This window comes from Anopheles arabiensis, chromosome 2 (genome assembly GCF_016920715.1).
Source record: "Anopheles arabiensis isolate DONGOLA chromosome 2, AaraD3, whole genome shotgun sequence".
NCBI lineage: Eukaryota > Metazoa > Arthropoda > Insecta > Diptera > Culicidae > Anopheles > Anopheles arabiensis.
Genome location: NC_053517.1, coordinates 43,307,893 through 43,325,433, shown reverse-complemented (window position 1 = coordinate 43,325,433; position 17,541 = coordinate 43,307,893). Strand labels below are relative to the sequence as shown.

At 43.1% G+C, this 17,541-nt stretch overlaps 1 protein-coding gene across 1 annotated transcript in view; it reads right to left on the bottom strand.

Moving 5' to 3' along the window:
* LOC120896357 (protein Optix) overlaps positions 1–17,399 on the bottom strand; it is a 52,157-nt gene extending 34,758 nt beyond the window's left edge. Inside the window, exons 1-3 of the mRNA XM_040300405.1 lie at positions 15,967–17,399; positions 14,166–14,284; positions 12,831–13,080 (exon numbers count right to left, since the gene is read on the bottom strand). Coding sequence (XP_040156339.1) covers positions 12,831–13,080; positions 14,166–14,284; positions 15,967–16,259 — 662 coding nt within the window. The 5' untranslated portion in view covers positions 16,260–17,399. The remainder of the gene's footprint in view (positions 1–12,830; positions 13,081–14,165; positions 14,285–15,966) is intronic.
* Positions 17,400–17,541: the final 142 nt, after the last annotated feature.

The window sequence follows — 17,541 nt, the reverse complement described above, 5'->3', positions numbered from 1 at the left end:
CTTGATGCCCATCACAACACTCCGCAACCTTCGGCCGTAGGGTTTGATGAAGGCGATCAAACTAAATGAATATTTTACGCCCGACTGGGCAAAAGAAAATTTACCGCACACGACCGATATTGTATTACCAGTTGGCGTATCCCTGCGGCGAAGGTTTCACCACGGCACGCCGCACGGCCACATTGAACTTTTTTTTATATAAAAGCGGGTGGGGGAGACTTCTATTCAGGCTCGACCAGCAGGAGGTCTTCGTACATTCGGTGGCACAGTATCGATGACTTAAAAAAATCTCTTGGTGAACCCTTCAGAGCGATGCGATATGGGCTAGTTTAATTCCGTTACGAATTCATAAATCATGCAGGCAAAAAAATGTATCAAAATTGTTTGCTTTTCACTGTTATCAGGTATTAAATAGTAAACAAATGATATTAAGTTATGTACCATACCTGTCAAACGCAAAACGTAATTTACCTTAAGTGGTAAAAATCAACCAAGCCCCACCGAGTATCGAATGGCTTGTGGATCCGATTAATTCCAAGAATGTGAAATCATTCCATACGACTAATCGTAAGTGACGTGATATTCTATCTCTTTGCCAATGCCCAGTCAGCTACGGTTTGCATCATCTACTCGCAACCTCGCATGCTTTGCTAAGGGTTTTACCACTCGTAAGCAGCAAACCCCTGGAGGTCGTAACTTTGTTTCTCGGCTTGAATACTTGACTGATGTCGCTTTTGTGTTTTGCCATTTGAAAAAAAACTGATACCAAGCGGCTACTGCGCACAATGGTAGCCGGACTGCCTGTTACCGATCCGTTGGTCCTAATTTGGGAGGTCTCTATTCTGGACCTTTATCAATTCATCTTACCTTTATTAAATTCGTTCTGACATTGACACCATAGATACACGCGGGAAGGACGATGCTGTTGAATCATTAGAATAAAATTAAAACGATAGAGAAGTTCTGGACTGGCAACACTTTTTTTCTTATTAAACTTTAATAAAGCCATCAAACTATCATGTGTAGTGCTTCACTTACCTTACCTAACTTAAATTGTTAGAATGTAAAAAAAAACTGCAGGCTTGTGTAAGCACCCACATTCAGAACGTTATGATCCATCATACTCTCCAGCCACTGTCAAAGAACATTACTCGATCGCTGGTGAGATCAGTGATAAATGGAAGTCGCTACCCAGGAATCGCTTGCCAATTGCAGACCTTTCCACCGACACGATACAAAGTGTCTACAAATTAGGTACATCGCCGGCACGAAACTGATCTTGCAACTGTGAACCTGTGTAATGAGCGACAGCGTGCAGCAACGATTCACCAGTAAGGTGAGAATTATTGCGGACCGAGCGTTGAAAAGTGATCGTATCAAATTAGTCGCCAATAAAAGCACTACGGGGAGGAGCGACAAAAAAGGCTTTTAAACCCATTTCAGCTTACTGTAACGCTTCTCGCTGTACAACGCTGTCATTATGGTCTGATCGTATACGTCGTGAGTGTTTAATTACTCTATTCGCTCGCTCGGTAAGCCAATGTCAGGGTGTAACGCGTGCATTAGTGATGCAAATCTCGCCGACGGGATAATCAATCACTGGATAGGATAGCTTGAGCGAACGATACAATCGGCAACAATTTTGCACCCTGAACGAGCGGGCCACTGCGAGTACATACAGTGCAATATGATTTGTTTAATAAATGCTGTAGAACGATGCTGCTGTTTTCGGCTTGATGGTATTTTTTAAATTATAACTTTAAAGAGCTTAATACAGTATCATTCATTGTTCATAACTCTGAATCCAAAGCATAGATGATCAAACATCTCAAGTGGTAAAAAGAACACCCCTTTTCAATAGTCAGTTGATGTTTGGTGTTTGGTGTTTTCCCCGTGCTATCATTCAACCATCACATCGTGTTGGTTGCTTTGGGTGTAAGACACACATCAGGAGTGAGCAGTGGCTAGATAAAAGAGCTGCCGACATACTTGAACCTGTTGATAGACAAGTACGAAATACAACAGAAAAAATCCCACTCACCAATGTAGCTGCGGAAAACGCATGGTAGAGTGGGGTAGAGTGGGATTGGTGGTAAGTTTTACGCCACGGATAAATATAGAAGAAAAACACACTCAACCAGCACGCTAACTTGGCGCATCAAGATACCGTGAAGTAATAAGGATTGCCACAAACCCAAACGTCCCGCAACCGAAGAGACGACTCCCGAGTGAGGATCGCAATGGACGATGGTACTTTTACCGATGCGTTTCACGAGATTATCTTACCCCGCGCTGCCCACGGAAGCATCTTATCAACTTTTCTACATTTTGTTCTGTATGTATTGTACGACTTCAGGCATGACCACGCAGGGAAGAAATCATTCCAGCTGATCGAGACGTGCAAAAAAGAAAACAGAACCACTTCGTCGTTCCACGGGCTTCCATTTTATCTGCTCTAAGTGGAAACAAAATCCTTAAGCACCACGGCTCCCGCCCAAAAGCCACTCGGCGATGGCTCTTAGCGATGGTTGGATGCACTCGCAAGACAACCGGTACATGATCGAACAACAACGCACACACAAACACTGGTAGCACCGGAGGTTGCTTTATCCTAGCAATTAAAGTAACATCAAAACCCAAAATAACAACAATATGCTACCAGGGCGAACCAGTCCGGCTGCTGTTTGTTTGCCCCTCGCTTGCGTTTGTGTATTAAGTAATGAGCAGCTTTCCGCACCGTTGTGATTGCTCTATTGAAACAAGTCAGCTGAGGTTTGGGACGCCTCGGTTGTCGAAATCCCACCACCAGCTGATGCTACGGTACCGATCCTATCGTTGATGCGGTTTCATCGGCGTAGCTTTGACACCCTGCCATTATGGTGTGACGGTTCGATTCACAGATGACTGCTTTATCGTGTTGTTTGCAACCGCTGTCACCCGAAAAACGAAATCCAGACAGGCTTGTCACGGACCCACACAAACCATCAAGGGAAAAAACGGTAATGTCTTCATCAGAAAGTGATTAGTGAAAATCCTGCGTACGAAAAGTGAAAAGGGAAATTGAAAGCCCCTGTGGGCAACTTTCCAATGTATGCTGTAAGTTAGTGAGAAATCCGATATAATACCCTAGCACGTAGTGTTAGAATCGGAAGCGTATGTTTTGATGAAAGAGCAATACTCAACTATAACCCACTCTGGGGTCAGATTGAACCGATCCTTAATCTCTGACGTGCATTCGGCCACATGTAATGGCAGTCGTCAAGGATACAAGGTTTTGGACATAAAGGTGTAGGGATTTAGGTCTATTTTTCCTCGACACCATTTTGTAGATTCAAAACATTCGTTATTTAAAACTGATCAGTTGCTTCCACCATAAGACGTTCTAGATCATTTAATTTTAATTTAATCGGGATGCATATGTTCCCAGCTCTACTCAAAAAACATTTCAACCGTTATGCATTTGCCCGTTCATCAGCCTAATGATCTGAAAACAAAAACCAAGCCTTCATCAACGAAACGTTATCCGCTTGGCCACTGACAAATGTGCAAATGTACAAATTACACCTAATGCAGATGCGTTATGATATCACACTTCGGACCGGTGTCACTTAGTCCGTTCAAACCGCTTATTATAATTTTAAGCTTTGTCACCGATATGCAACCAACCCCCAATCATTATCACGGCCTCGCCCCGCTCCCATCCCCCCCCCCCCCTAAGTGTTCATTGCTTACATTAGTCTAACATACGGTAAAGTTGAGCGTGGAACTAATGCACTGTTCGCGCCTGGAGCGTCCATCTCACACATCCTAATGCACTTGATTGCATTTTCCGTTTGTTCGCAGCGTTCATTATCCTCGTTTTCATTTCTCTGTGATGAGACTGTTGCCCCATCGGTTCGACTTCAATTTTTTTTTCTATTGCCATCCCTGCACCAGCGAACACAACCAAACATTACTGGCACTGATGTTGGTGTTGATCGCGTATTACACCCATAATCAAATAATGCTGACAACAACAAACAGCGATAATAACACCAAATACCAGCATGGCCAAAGTGAAGCAGTAAACGAGTTTAATCTTGCTTAATGTGTGTAATGTTTTTAGCCTTAGCACAAAAAAATGGTTTGAAAAAAAGGAAAAAGTCTTCCAATGGAAAAGAACACGTCAAAACACACCAAACCGAACCAACGTACGTACGAAAAAAAAAACATTCGAAACAAATGTTCTACATGTGATAGCTACAAATGATGCCCGACCATGTATACCCTTTACGCAGCTAAGTGTTAGAATCATTATCATTAACGCAAAATTTGCGTTTATCCAATTCTTCCCAAAGGAAAAGCTTTATGTAAAAAATCCATTTGAAAAAAGGAAACATAAACTGTGCAAATTTGCATGACAACATTTACTGTAAATTAGACCATGATAAACGAATATTTTATAAACATGAAAAATAAATATGTTCAATAATGTCGAATGTGATTTTCTTTTATGATGAAGTCCACACTTTATTTGTATGAAGTCCACAAAAAATATAAGAGAATGTTTGACACGCACCACGCTCAAGCAAATTTTACTGCGTTTAAATTACGCTAATGATCTTCCTCCGAAAAAGACACCAACAAAAATACATTGTCAGCCCTTTCTCATCCAAGCTGGCCTCGACGTCCCCACAGTGAGTTCGTTGAACATTTTATGAGGTCCTTCACACCCATCCCAACACCCTGTGTATGTTTCAAACACAATCTTTACTCAACGGCAGCTATGAACGGGTGGGATGCGTTACAAATCGTTAAAGCTTCATTTGCGGCCGCTAATGAAAAGGTTTCATGCTCTAAAAATATTAAAATATCAACCGCTCATTCTTCCTCACCGTTACTTGTAAAACGGGTGGGATTGAGGGAAAAAAATACTACAGCTAACTAAACTGCACTGAAGAGGAAGAGCGTGTTCCTCTCCAACGGTCAATGCGCGACGAATGAAAGTGAAACATAATCCAACCGCGCGATCGTTAGCATTTGTTGCACGGGCCGCTGGCAAAGGCCAATATTTTGTTTTATTATGTTTTTATTTCTTTTCTCATACTACTTCTGACCATTTGTCATGTCCTGTACAACAACCTCAGCGGCGGTTCTAATGACTTTTATGTTTTCGCTAAATTTTCTACACTCATCAGTAATAAACTGCCAAAAGCTTCGAAATGTACCACAGCGGAAAGCTGCTGCACATGTGTTCCATTTATGGAGGTAAGCTTGCAACGACGCATGTGTTCGTTATTTTGTTTTTCATTCAACAGTACATCATACCAAATGTGAAACCAAACCAGAACTTTGTGGTTAACCCTGCACCACTTTAAACGCTCACTCATAAATGAGAACAGGACGATATCTTAATGTCTCGAGTAAAGTAAGTTGTCACAATGTGCAGCACATGTTCTGGAACATCCACAGTAAAAAAAAAACAACCAACGTACGAAACTTCTTCGTCAACATATCCCATGAAATGAGATCCATCGGATCCATACACCCAAATGAAGAAGAATTAATTAGCACGCCTAATTATCGATACTTTTGTGAGGTTTATTCCCCGCACTTGTTGCCTGTCCCATTAGAATCCTTGCAAGAAAAGTGCGAAGGAAGCAAAATCATCATCACCATGGGCAAACAATTTCACTCCGGAACGCTACATTTCTTCCGTTCGGCGCTCCAGGGAGCCATACTGTATGGGCTTCAAAACTGTCAACAACAGTTAACGACTCACATATAACCACTGGATAGCCAGTTAGCCCTTCAGGACACTATTCGCACTCCACTCTCGGGCGGCCGACAATCGGCAAAACAACGCGGGATGTGAGAAAAATGAGAAACGATCCCGTGCTACAGAACCCGATTGAACCGGGCGCCATACGCCAGAGCGGTTTCAGCTCGGCACAATAAAAAATAATTGAGAACATATAAAAATGACGCGAACCTGTGACATGGCCACATGACTAACATCATGCATAATGCATGAGTGTTGATATTTCCTCTCGAAACGAGAGTAACGCGAGCACAGCGCCAAATCAGGCCTGAAAGCTCTCCATCTCATGCTGCGGGCAACTGCGGGCACAACTGAACTAGGTGGACCAGAATTATGACGACGATTATTGTTATTATTATTATCATTTTACCGTAACCGGTGGCCAGCCAGTCCGCTCGCAGCGCACAGCAGCACACGCTTGACCATAAACGCTGTTAATTATAGAAGTTGAGCAATTATACTTTTACCTCATTAGGAGTATTTGCACGGTGTGGTGCTGAACCTGGGCGCACTCAAACCGCGTCACTTAGAAGCATCAGCGATGGTACGGATTGCTCGGAAAGCTCGGGACGCGCCGTTAAACATGGACAGGATGTTTTGCGACACTTTCGGCACCCCGGAATGCGTGTACTTGCCATGCCGAGCCATGTTTAGTGTGTACGCGGTTTCAGTTCGCAGTTGATCACTTCATTGGGCAGCATTTTGCAAAGGAAGGAAAACTGTTAACCCGTGGTTCGATCCCTAACGGTCGCATAATTAGTAGTGACAGTTTCATTCATTTGTACAGCAGAAAACCGGTATCGGAACAGAGAGGTGCAGCATAATTTTGCCTTGTAATTGGGCGTGCCGTCACTTTACTGCCGAAGAATGCCACCCAAGAATCGGTGTTTATCCCTATGACCATAACAGGGATACTACGAACCAGACTCTGATTACTGCGACAAACTCACGGCGCATAACGATAAGCTTGTCGATAGCTACAACCGGCGGCAAACTTTAAACGAATGTCTTGCACTCTTGCCCATACGAAACCATATCCAAAGCGATCCTTATTCACGGACAATGAATTTCATGTGTTACTCGATTCTCGATCCAGCATGCATTTACTGTGTACGCCACCATTGTCCGGTAGTTCCCAGAACTAAGCCAAATCCAATTGATCTCGTCATTCGCGAACCGGGCAGCAATCCCACATTTTAAACTACTAAATTACCAATTGAGCTCGATTAAACTTAGATCACCGGTTGCCGCAGACATCCAACCAGCGACGCTGCAATGGTTACGCTGACGAGCACCGTGCCCAATCACAGACATCCTCCCATCTCTGCGAGTTTGCCATTTTAATTAACTTACCCACCATCAATGTCAAAGTGTGCACAGTATGGTTACTACTGGTCTACGAACGAAACTCCAAAGCAATCCTGTTCAAGGAACGCATTCACTGCGTCGTAACTTTGTTATGTACAATTGACAAGAGGCGATTGCTCGCGATTGTAACACAGACACGATAAACCAACATTCAGCTGAAGCCGTTTTCAATCGCTCAATTACTAACGAGCGCCCTACTTCAAATGGGACGAAGCGAACAGCTATGCAAATTTCCCTTTTTCGATTTATGTTGCCCAATTCGTTGATAAACATCTTTACAGAAAACTTATAGATTCAAATCAGCTGTTGTTAATCACATTTCAACTTTATTTCAAACAGATGACAACTACTTCCTGGGAAAACGAACTTTGTGATCCAGTAGCTAGCATTCCGATGATTAATGATACTCCACAGATCGAAAAATATCCGATGTAGTATGCTTACAACTGCTGAGATCGACCAAATGATTGCACAGAGCATTGATGGTCATTAAAAAATTGTATCCCATCGCCCTCCTTCACTCATTCAAGAACACTTTCTACTGCCCAAGCATTAGGCAAATGGCCTTTTTCCAAAATCCTCCATGCGAACGAAATACAGTTAACGGTCTATCCTCATGCATTTGAATACTAATAATTTCATGAGAAAATTGCCACAAGTCATTCGCTATCTGCACCAGCCTTTAGCCTGTGAATGGCCGGAAGGAAAGTTGGAACAATCGTATACGCGCTCACACACAGCAGGCCAACACAGTAGCGCGCATCTGTAGTGCGAGAACCTAAATGAAACGTCTCGATGGGGCTCGGCAGATAGAAAACACGACTGGTAGCAAGGTTACCCAGTCCACTAAGTTGAAATGGGGATTGGGTTGAAAGAAAAAATCTCTTAAAACGATAGCTTGTTTAGATTATAGCATTTAATGAGCGCGGGTTTTCAACACAACGCAAACATCCACAGTCATCGTCGATCGCGTTATTATCGCGTCATCGGTTTCCCTCGACACCCGCCCGTAGATAGCGCGAGTGTTGTCCGTCTCAACATTCACACACACAAACGCGCGTAAGCATATAATTGATTGAGTCTTTTCGTTGCTTTTGGTCCATTGCTCACCTAATAGTTTCTAAGAATAGATTCCTCCAGCCTGAGTGAGCTTTAAGCTGCCTAAACTTTTCATCGAAGTTGATATTAAAGATCTTGCACGATATTTTCCAATGCATTATGGTTACATGAAAGGAAAATAAGAGAGCAATACGCTTGTGTAAACTAACGTTGCCACAAAATAGGACGAGATTGATACAAATCGGTACAAATAAAACAATGCCATACAAACAAACAAACAACTCATTCTCCTTTAAGAAGCTAGCATAGGATAGGATGATAGTTCCAACCAACATCAGATTAGCTCATCCTAATCAGCCTCTAACCAGTTCCAAATCGATCGGGAATCATTGCCAAACGATTACCGCTACGATCAGCATCATCAGCAAAAGAAACCCACAGCACGGCCTTTCAACTTTGACTGGCTTCTACACATCTGCGGGTGTGTCCAACAAGCTCGAGAAATGGACCGCACCTCCCTTCACGTCACGCGCGTCCATCCACATCCGTTAGCGGGGTTGAATCACCGTACACTTTCCGTGTACCCTCTATGGCTCATTCAATTTCCCAACCGTTTACTCCGCACACACCGTACAACCAATGGTTTGTGATATCGAAAATCTCTCCCAGTCGAATTCCACCTTGAAACCATTTTCGTCTCTTTTCACCGCTGACTCCCCTCGCGCTGCCGGGGCAGATGAGTTTCAAGATTTTAACATCTTCGTATCGTAACACTGCCACACAGAGGGAAACCCAACTAGGAATGGATGGATGGTTGGCTGGCTGGCTGCCAAAATTGCCAAACCCATCAAACCATCGGGCAAGCATTCATCGGACATTTCGTTCGAGCTGTGGTCGAGCAGGAGTTTGGCCTCTAGTTTCCTTCAATGGCATCATCACGATCACGAACACACCAGAGCACCATCTCGCTCGAAAGAGATGGACAGGAACGAGTTCGCGTGGAACCTCATTCATGGGATATAAGTTGGTAAAGGGAGGGGGCGGAGGGACGATGATGGGGATCTGCCAGTAATTCAGAAGCTATTTCCAATCAATTATGTTACACAAAATTGAGCTGTTGAAGAGTACAAATAAGCAAACAAAAGGTGAATTAAGCTCGTGATGCCAGCCGTTTCAAGACGGACTCCCGGGATGGCACCGTTGCCACCGGCTCCATGGCTAGCCCATGCAGCCCCATGCAGCCACCGTTTGTCATTGGTGAACCATCCCATTTTACGGCGTACGGGAAGCTACCAGTATCGGCGAGGGTTGGGAAGTGAAAAGCGTTCACGCTAACGCACACGTATCGCGATTGCTCAATGAAACACATCAATATCTATCATCTGTGATAATATCGTAACTATCAGATGAGAAGAAGCACAACGGTCAAGTTTATCGATGTAAAGTCTCATCATCATGCAGTCCAATGCAGAGACATCACGAATGAAATAACACGTTTTCGCAAACAGTGCGTTACACGCAGTAAACATTCTTCGCATTTCTTTATGATTGAAATGATCATAATGATAAATTGACAAGCAACTCATCAATATGAAGTACCTACTAGATCGAAGCAGCTTATTGTAGCAAAAAAATCCAACGATCCATCCATCCAATGTTGGTCAGATCAATTCATTTCGCAATATTATTAGATGGTCTATTCTTGTCGAATTTGATTCATTAAATGAGATAGTAATCAAAAGTGAAAGCTAAAGTAATTTTGCTATCCTTTAAACCAACTTCAACATCATGCTGCAATACGCTTCTGTCACCTCATTTTTTCACTATCAGTAATATGTGAAATTTTCGTTCGTCGTAGTATCCAACCATCCCTTCCGTTACAATAAAAATGACTCCAACGAAGCATATAATTTTACCTTACCTCACCGTTGCCGTTCGGACCTGTCTAGTCGAAGGGATGGCTGCCGATCGATAACGAAACGATCGAGACACTGCGATAGGTGGAAGGAATTCGATAATCCTCCACACAATGTTCACCACTACCATTAGGCGACAGTGTCGTCCCCAGGGTAAAACCACAAATCGCCACAATAATGCACAATCAAAACATTGCCATTGCTGCACACAACCATCATCATTAGCTTTACGTTAAAAACACCCCTAGCCCCAAGGTGGACAGGTAGACCGGCAACCACTCATTCCAGACCAATTCCAGACGGGATTCGATCTGCCTACCCAGCACAGACTTACTTCCTACAACCGTTCAACCATTCACAAACACCAGGGCTGTCCTTTGTACTGGGTGTCGTTCGATTTGGTGACTCGGTCAGCCATGCGTCGGGACCGATACGCCGTGCTGCTGCCGAGTGCCTGGTAATTAGCCGTAAAGCTGCCCTAATAGTCACAATATTTACAGGAAGGAACTAACCTTAATCCGGACTTTCCCAAAACATTCCACCCCGTTCGCTGCGATCGCCAGCCGAGACACCCTGACCTGAGGATTGCCGATATAAGCAGCCGACCCTTTGCCTGAGGTTTCTAAATCTCTTCCAGTTCTTGATCCGAAGAAGCTACCGAAGTGGGAACACGGAGAATGAACGGTGCCAAATTCTTTCCTACTAAGGTAGAAGCACCGGTAGAAACAGCATAATAGCCGAGATTAACAAATGGCACACTGAGTAAAAGTCAGAGAAGGTAGAGGAGGAAAACTGCACTTCCCCATTGAATGAAAGGGGGTGTGAATGATTTGCGGTTTTTCGGCAGCTCTGCCCTACCCTCACCTCTAAGTCATAAATAAACAACAGCTTTCGGGGTACCACCCGTTCGCATGCGGGAATGGTCCACTCCGGATGTGGTCGTTTGTATAGTTTGCGCATCCAGTTCTACACTCCTTTTGGTAGCTGGTAGCTGATGAGAGTACGATTTGCAGGTGTACCTGATACCGAGAGATGGAGATCTTCTGGTTATGGCTCAATTCGGAAGGGAAGATAACATTACCCGTCCATGGTCCGCTTGAGAATACGAAGTTTAATTTACATTATTGCACTGTTTGCAAATAGTAAACCTTTATTTAAATTTCTCTTTTTAAATTTCGTATTATAATTCCATTTCCTACTTACTGTATCTTGCATCTTTAGATTATGCTCAACACATTTGAATGTACACTGTGAATATAACGCCACATCAAATTAATGCGGAGGCATTATTGCCACTTCATTACCAGCCCTTAGTAACGAACAAAAACAGCAATCCCTCAGACTCAGTTTGGGTTGATGGTTTAAAAAATAGAAGCACAATGCGATCGTTTCCCACTCCAAGGTGATAATGAAGATTTCACTCGTCCGAGTGTTGTTTAAACTGCTCATTGATTTGTTTACCTAGTCCAACGGTCGATTGTCCACCTTGGACTTTCTGACCAAACGATGACTACTACATCTTCCACTACTTCCAATGCGAGTGTCTGTTTTGCACGCGACTGTCAACAATTTGGTTTTTTTTAATGTGTGTGAATAATTATGCAAATTTACAGAGCTGGTGCTCATTTTCACACGCCCGTGCTGTATGGCCTTCTCCGGCTGGGCTTTCAACAATTGTGCCAAACTAATGTTTGTGTTATTTAAAACATTCAGGAATCGAACGTAAAACATTTCTTCTTAAAAAAATTAATTAAAATTAACTTACATCTAGAAGTTGTGTTTCGTCTCTTTTTAAACGAATTAAAAGCAAAAGGACTTGATTCAAGACAGTACATCATCAAAACCGTTCCCTGTCATGAGCGAGTTCAACTGGGCAACGATAGCTTAGACGGTGTTGGCCGATTGAAATGAAATTCAATTATACTCATTTGCACATTTGGTCTATTTTGCAACTGTGCCGAAGGAGACACGGATAATGGGTCGTCGGTATATTCTACCCATACTTGACAGAACACGCTCACTGAATGGTGTTTTGGTTTGGTTTGGTTTCCTCTTTTTTTGCCCCATTCCCCAGCAGAGTGACTAAATGCGACAAACAATAGGACGTTCAATTATAATGAAGCTTTATTTAATTTTTTCCCATGCATAATGGGTTTCTTTTTTTTAAAGAAATTTAAACATTCACCTTACATGTTAATTGCAAGTCTTCTTGTTTCACTTTTCCTTTCCCAAGATTGATGATTGTTTTATAGCAACGAGAAAAAAATATTGCTTTGAAAGCATTTTGCTGTATAGTTTTAAATGATACAAATTATTTTACTATTTCTCTTGTTGGTCGCACTGTTTCATAACATAAACCGACCATACTGTTTTTGTGCCAATGGATCGAGTATAACCCTCAATATCCTTATCAAGCAGACAAGCGAGACGATGAACTTCATCTACATATCCGCTCAATTACAAGCGTATCCTCCACTGATCCGCTAGACGAACACACAACGTCAAACGGACAACGGGTTAGAAAGGAAACTCGTACACTAAAAATGGATTTCCATCGCCCACAAACGACCATCCATCAGAACCATTACCATACCGAATGAATCTTGCGCGGAAGGTGTACTAGAGATGGAAAGTAGAAACCTCAACCAAATAGACAAAACAACAAAAAAATCACACTCGCGACTTACCTGTTTTTCGCTGCCGCCGCACGGTCTCGTTGACGTCGGTTTTTAAACCAATTTCCCACCTGCGTCGGAGTGAGGCCAGTTGCCTGGGCCAGCTCGCGCTTCTTCGTCGGGTTCGGATACGGATCCTGGAGGTACCATTCGCGAAGCAAACTGCGCGTTCGCTCCTTGAAGCAGTGCGTCTTCTGCTCGCCGTCCCAGATCGTACGTGGAAGCGGAAATTTCTTCCGGACGCGATACTTATCGACTGGTCCTGGACGTTGCCAACGGCAAAAACGAGTTGTTTTGTGTGTGTGTAATTGTATGTGTTACAACCCCATCGAGGATAGCCGCATCCGGTTTGAGCGGATATTGAAGCCACGTGAAAGGAAGCGATTTTGTGACCGGTGACGAGAATGGACGAGAAATCCATTTGCCAGTAGCAATCAAATCCGTCGCGGCCAAAGTCCACGTTGACGACGTTTTCCGATAGAAGTCGATTAATGGAAAGCGGTCCACCGTAGGGAAAGCGGGAGCAAAAAAGGAAGAGAAAAAATCGACAAATTATTACTTTTTCTGCCAAGACGTGTGTCTGTATTGAATGTCATGAAATGTGCAAACACACCACAAAAAAACCCTAACCGCTCGTGTATGTATGCAAATGGTTTCATTACTGGTGGATTTTGTTTTTTGTTTCGTCGATTATCCAGTTATTTGCATCTACCTATAGGAATACAGTCGTTGGGAGCTGTTGTGTTCTATGCATGCAAATCCAAGGAGGTAGCAGACAGTGTCATAGGACAAGAGTCGAGTGTCATATCGATATCCACTAACACTCTAGCTGGAGGAAATCGGACAGATCAATTAATAAAGCATATCCGTTTCTGTTCTTTAAAAAAGAGAAAATAGCTCATCATCAACTTGCTACTGCCTTGCATAAAGACTAAAGGAATGATAAATGTAAAATTCCATTTTCTACGAACATATGAAACAAACATGAAATAATGTGTTTTACAAACATTGCAACAATTAAATGAAAGTTATTATATATTTTTTTCAGGAGGAAAGTTATGATATATAGCGAAAATTAATTTGTTAGACTCTTTTACAGATTTCAATTCAAACATACTTAACTCTAATAAAACTTCTCGAGCTTATTACAATTGTTACAATTCCTTAATCATTTGCCATTATGTTTCTACCGTCTTCACAAGAGATCATCACTAATACCAATGCTATTAGTATTAAATTTAGTCGCTTCATTGTTTTGACACCATTTCATACATTTCAAGACATTCGACACACAACAGCCACAAACACTAGCACAATTGCAACATGAATACACACGATCATGCTTACCCAACGGTCGTCCCCGCAGCTTTTCTGCCTCGTGATAATGCGCCTCTAACCACATGGCCTGTAGTTTGCCATGGGACGTTTTCGTGAACTTATGTCGTTCCAGTATCGAGTAGAGCTCTCTGAAAGACAAAAAGGTAGAATATAAGCAGGACCTATCGTATTCGCTGAACGAAACAAGAAACGATGTTTTTTGGAGGCCTACTGGAGTTAACAGGTCTAGAAGAAAAAAAACTTTGCTCATCGATTTAATTTGGTCAATAATAATAGAAGAAATAGCGGTAGGGTATGAAGCTCTCTTGTTACTTTTCTGTATTTTGCATTTGTAGCTCATCATTTACGAAGCCTGTTTACTACGGCTGTGTTGTGTGTATCATTTTATTTTATGTTTTTATGATAAAAAAGAAAAATTTTCTAGCTCATTCCGGCAAAAAACACACACAGTTCAATTTAGCCACCATTCATTTCAGTTGAAATTGTAACAAACGAAAGAAAAACAACAAATCATTTGCAAATCGCACACAAGGCACACACTTCAGCAAGCGGGGATAACAGGCTAATTAAATTATTTATCGAAAATTGAGGCCTCTTCCAGCACCTTTCGCTCGTCAATCATGTAACCTAGCGCGATCTCTACACCGAAGCCCGTAGCTCGCTAGCATTTTGCCATACCTTTCGGCCTTCTGCACAGCATCATTCTTCTTCTCTCTTTCTCCTTGTAGGTCCATCATAGCCAAATATTGGACGAAAAGTCAACCCGATTAGCTCGTTGAGCGCCCGGGGGAGGAAATGGTAATCTTCCGATTTGGAGATCATTATTACAAATTTCATTCTTCGGATTTGGATTCCTCCGGAAGATCGATCGATCGAAACGAAATGATTGGAGCACGAAATTGATCGATTATCGAGACGCGAGTTTTTCACTTCTGCACAAGCACACGCGCACAGAAACACACACACACAAGCACACGCACATATGCCATATTTTTCCACCCGCGTAAATTATCCGCTCTCGTGCGTTGTCCACTGCACAGCAAACAGCAGGAGGGACAAGGCAAGCAGGCAAGGAAAACAATGCAGTTGGATGCGAGTTTACAGCAGAATTTAATTTGTTGCTGCCAGCTAGCGTTTCGATATGATACCTCGCACATGATGATCGGACTCGCCATGGCCGGACGATGGGTGAAATGATTTAATTTGCCTCCCCCCAGCTTGCTGGTTTGCGAGCAAACCGTAGTGAAAACATAATCGAGATAGGTTGAGGTTGAGAAATATTCATACCCCAAAAAACTTACACACCAGTATGTGCATATTATAATAGTGCATCACATATTAAGCGAATTCACGTTAAGTTCAAATATATCTAATTGTTCGTTTCTTTTGTAGATCTTATTTAATTTTCTGCATCACATATTACAAATTGATGCATATGTATTAGCTTTACTTTTGTTTTATTAAAAAAAATTGACAAATGAATATTATTTTCCAAGCTTCAAATCATTTCATAATTTCAATTTGGGTTTCAGTGTACTATCACTTTTGATTACGAAAGATTCCGAACAATTGCTTGCGAAAGTTGCCGAACTATTGCTAAGGATTTTTTAAATTGTTTTAGAGCAATTTTAAAAGCATTGTTGTTTGAAATTATAAAATATTATGGTTTTTGTTTTTATTTAGTGACCGTTAATGTCAAAAGTTTAAAATTGACTTCAAAACGACAAGAATGATATTAAGTGTCTCAATTCGCTCAAACGATTAACTCTACTATTAACTTTTAACTCTTCTACTGTGCCGCAAAACCTACCGAAAATGTCCGGTGTGGTAGGCGACGATAGCACGCGCACGCAGCACCGCCTCGGAGCGATCGAGCTCCGTCACGTTCGGGTGTGCCACCGGCAGGCTCCATAGGAACCGGGCCAGCCGCTCGATGTCACCAGACTCTTCCAGCGTTTCGCAGACGGTCGCAACTTGCGACGCGGTAAAGTTAAGCGTCGGTAAGGCAAACAGCGGGCTGGGCGCGAGGATCGGATGCGGTTGTACCGGTGGTGCCGGGTGCGGAGGATTGCCAGATCCTCCCGTCGGTGGCCCGACGGCCATGGATGGTTGTCTGACCACCGCCAGATTGTTTGTGTTTGGCGCAATTTTGGCGCGTTATGCCGCGGCCCGCCGTGCTGGTTGTGCGTTGCTCCTTCCCAGGTGAGGTAGCACGCCTCTCCCACGGGAAATACGGTTCCACCCACCACGTTCCCTATCGGTTCCTTCCGTCACTGAGGTGATGTTCGGTTTCGGATATTTCTGTAGGTTTTCCTAATCGGTCAACATTGCACGAACGGACACTTTCTCACTGCCCTTTGCCCACTAGAACCACTTTAATCAGCAACACTTTGTAGAGGTACATTGAACGTAACCCGTTTCCTCATACCAACTCATAGTGGAGGGGGCTGAATAAAATCACACTCAAAACACACATACAACAACCGACAAAACTCACAAAAAGTTGACTACTGTCGAATCTATGTGATGTACCACTACCTCACGCGCATCTCGCCGGATCTATCACACACACGAAACCTCCGCACTTCCATTAACTCTTTGCACGATCCGTAAAACACTTGCTTGCACTATCTGCCCGCAACTAGCGATATGACAATCGCGTTTTTCATTTGAGGTTTTTCTTCTACACCGACGAGTTAGTTGGTTGCGATCTACACTACTAACAGGCATGGATACGGATTATACACATTTGCTACTCGTTGAGGGCTTTTTGGTATACAGCAACAGCTTGCATCGTTATTGTCACATAAAACACCATTTCTCTGCTTCCGAAACCAGAGTAAAGCGGCAAAGTACCGCCGGCAAAACTACACAAACACACAATTTTGTTTATACTTCTACAAATCATTTAACCATTGCTATCTTTGCGTCTTGAACTTTAACCACCGCAATGCAAAGTTCTGCCGTAAATCGGATGGTCGTATGCTAGAAGAACACTATTCCACCAACACACTATTCCTGGCCGCGCACGTGAAACGATGTTACAGAAAGATTCGCATCTATCTTCCGTATTTTTGTGTAATGAAACAAACAATAGGCCGAACCAGAAAAGCGCACCATTCAGCACGTGTTTCGAACAGGCTACAGTTGCTTTACTACCTTCTCGGCCGTACCGATCGAATTTGTTGGTATACGCACTACGTAAACGCAGAACAGACGCGCGTGCAACGCAATCACCTTCCCGTGCAGTGAGCGAATGAGAATGAAACTACACACCCCGAAACGGTCCCGCAAACGGGCTCCGGTGCGAGATGATTCGTCGACGACTCGACCGGCGGAGCGAGTGAGCGAGGAGGAAAGAAAGAGAGAGCGATCTAGCGCACTC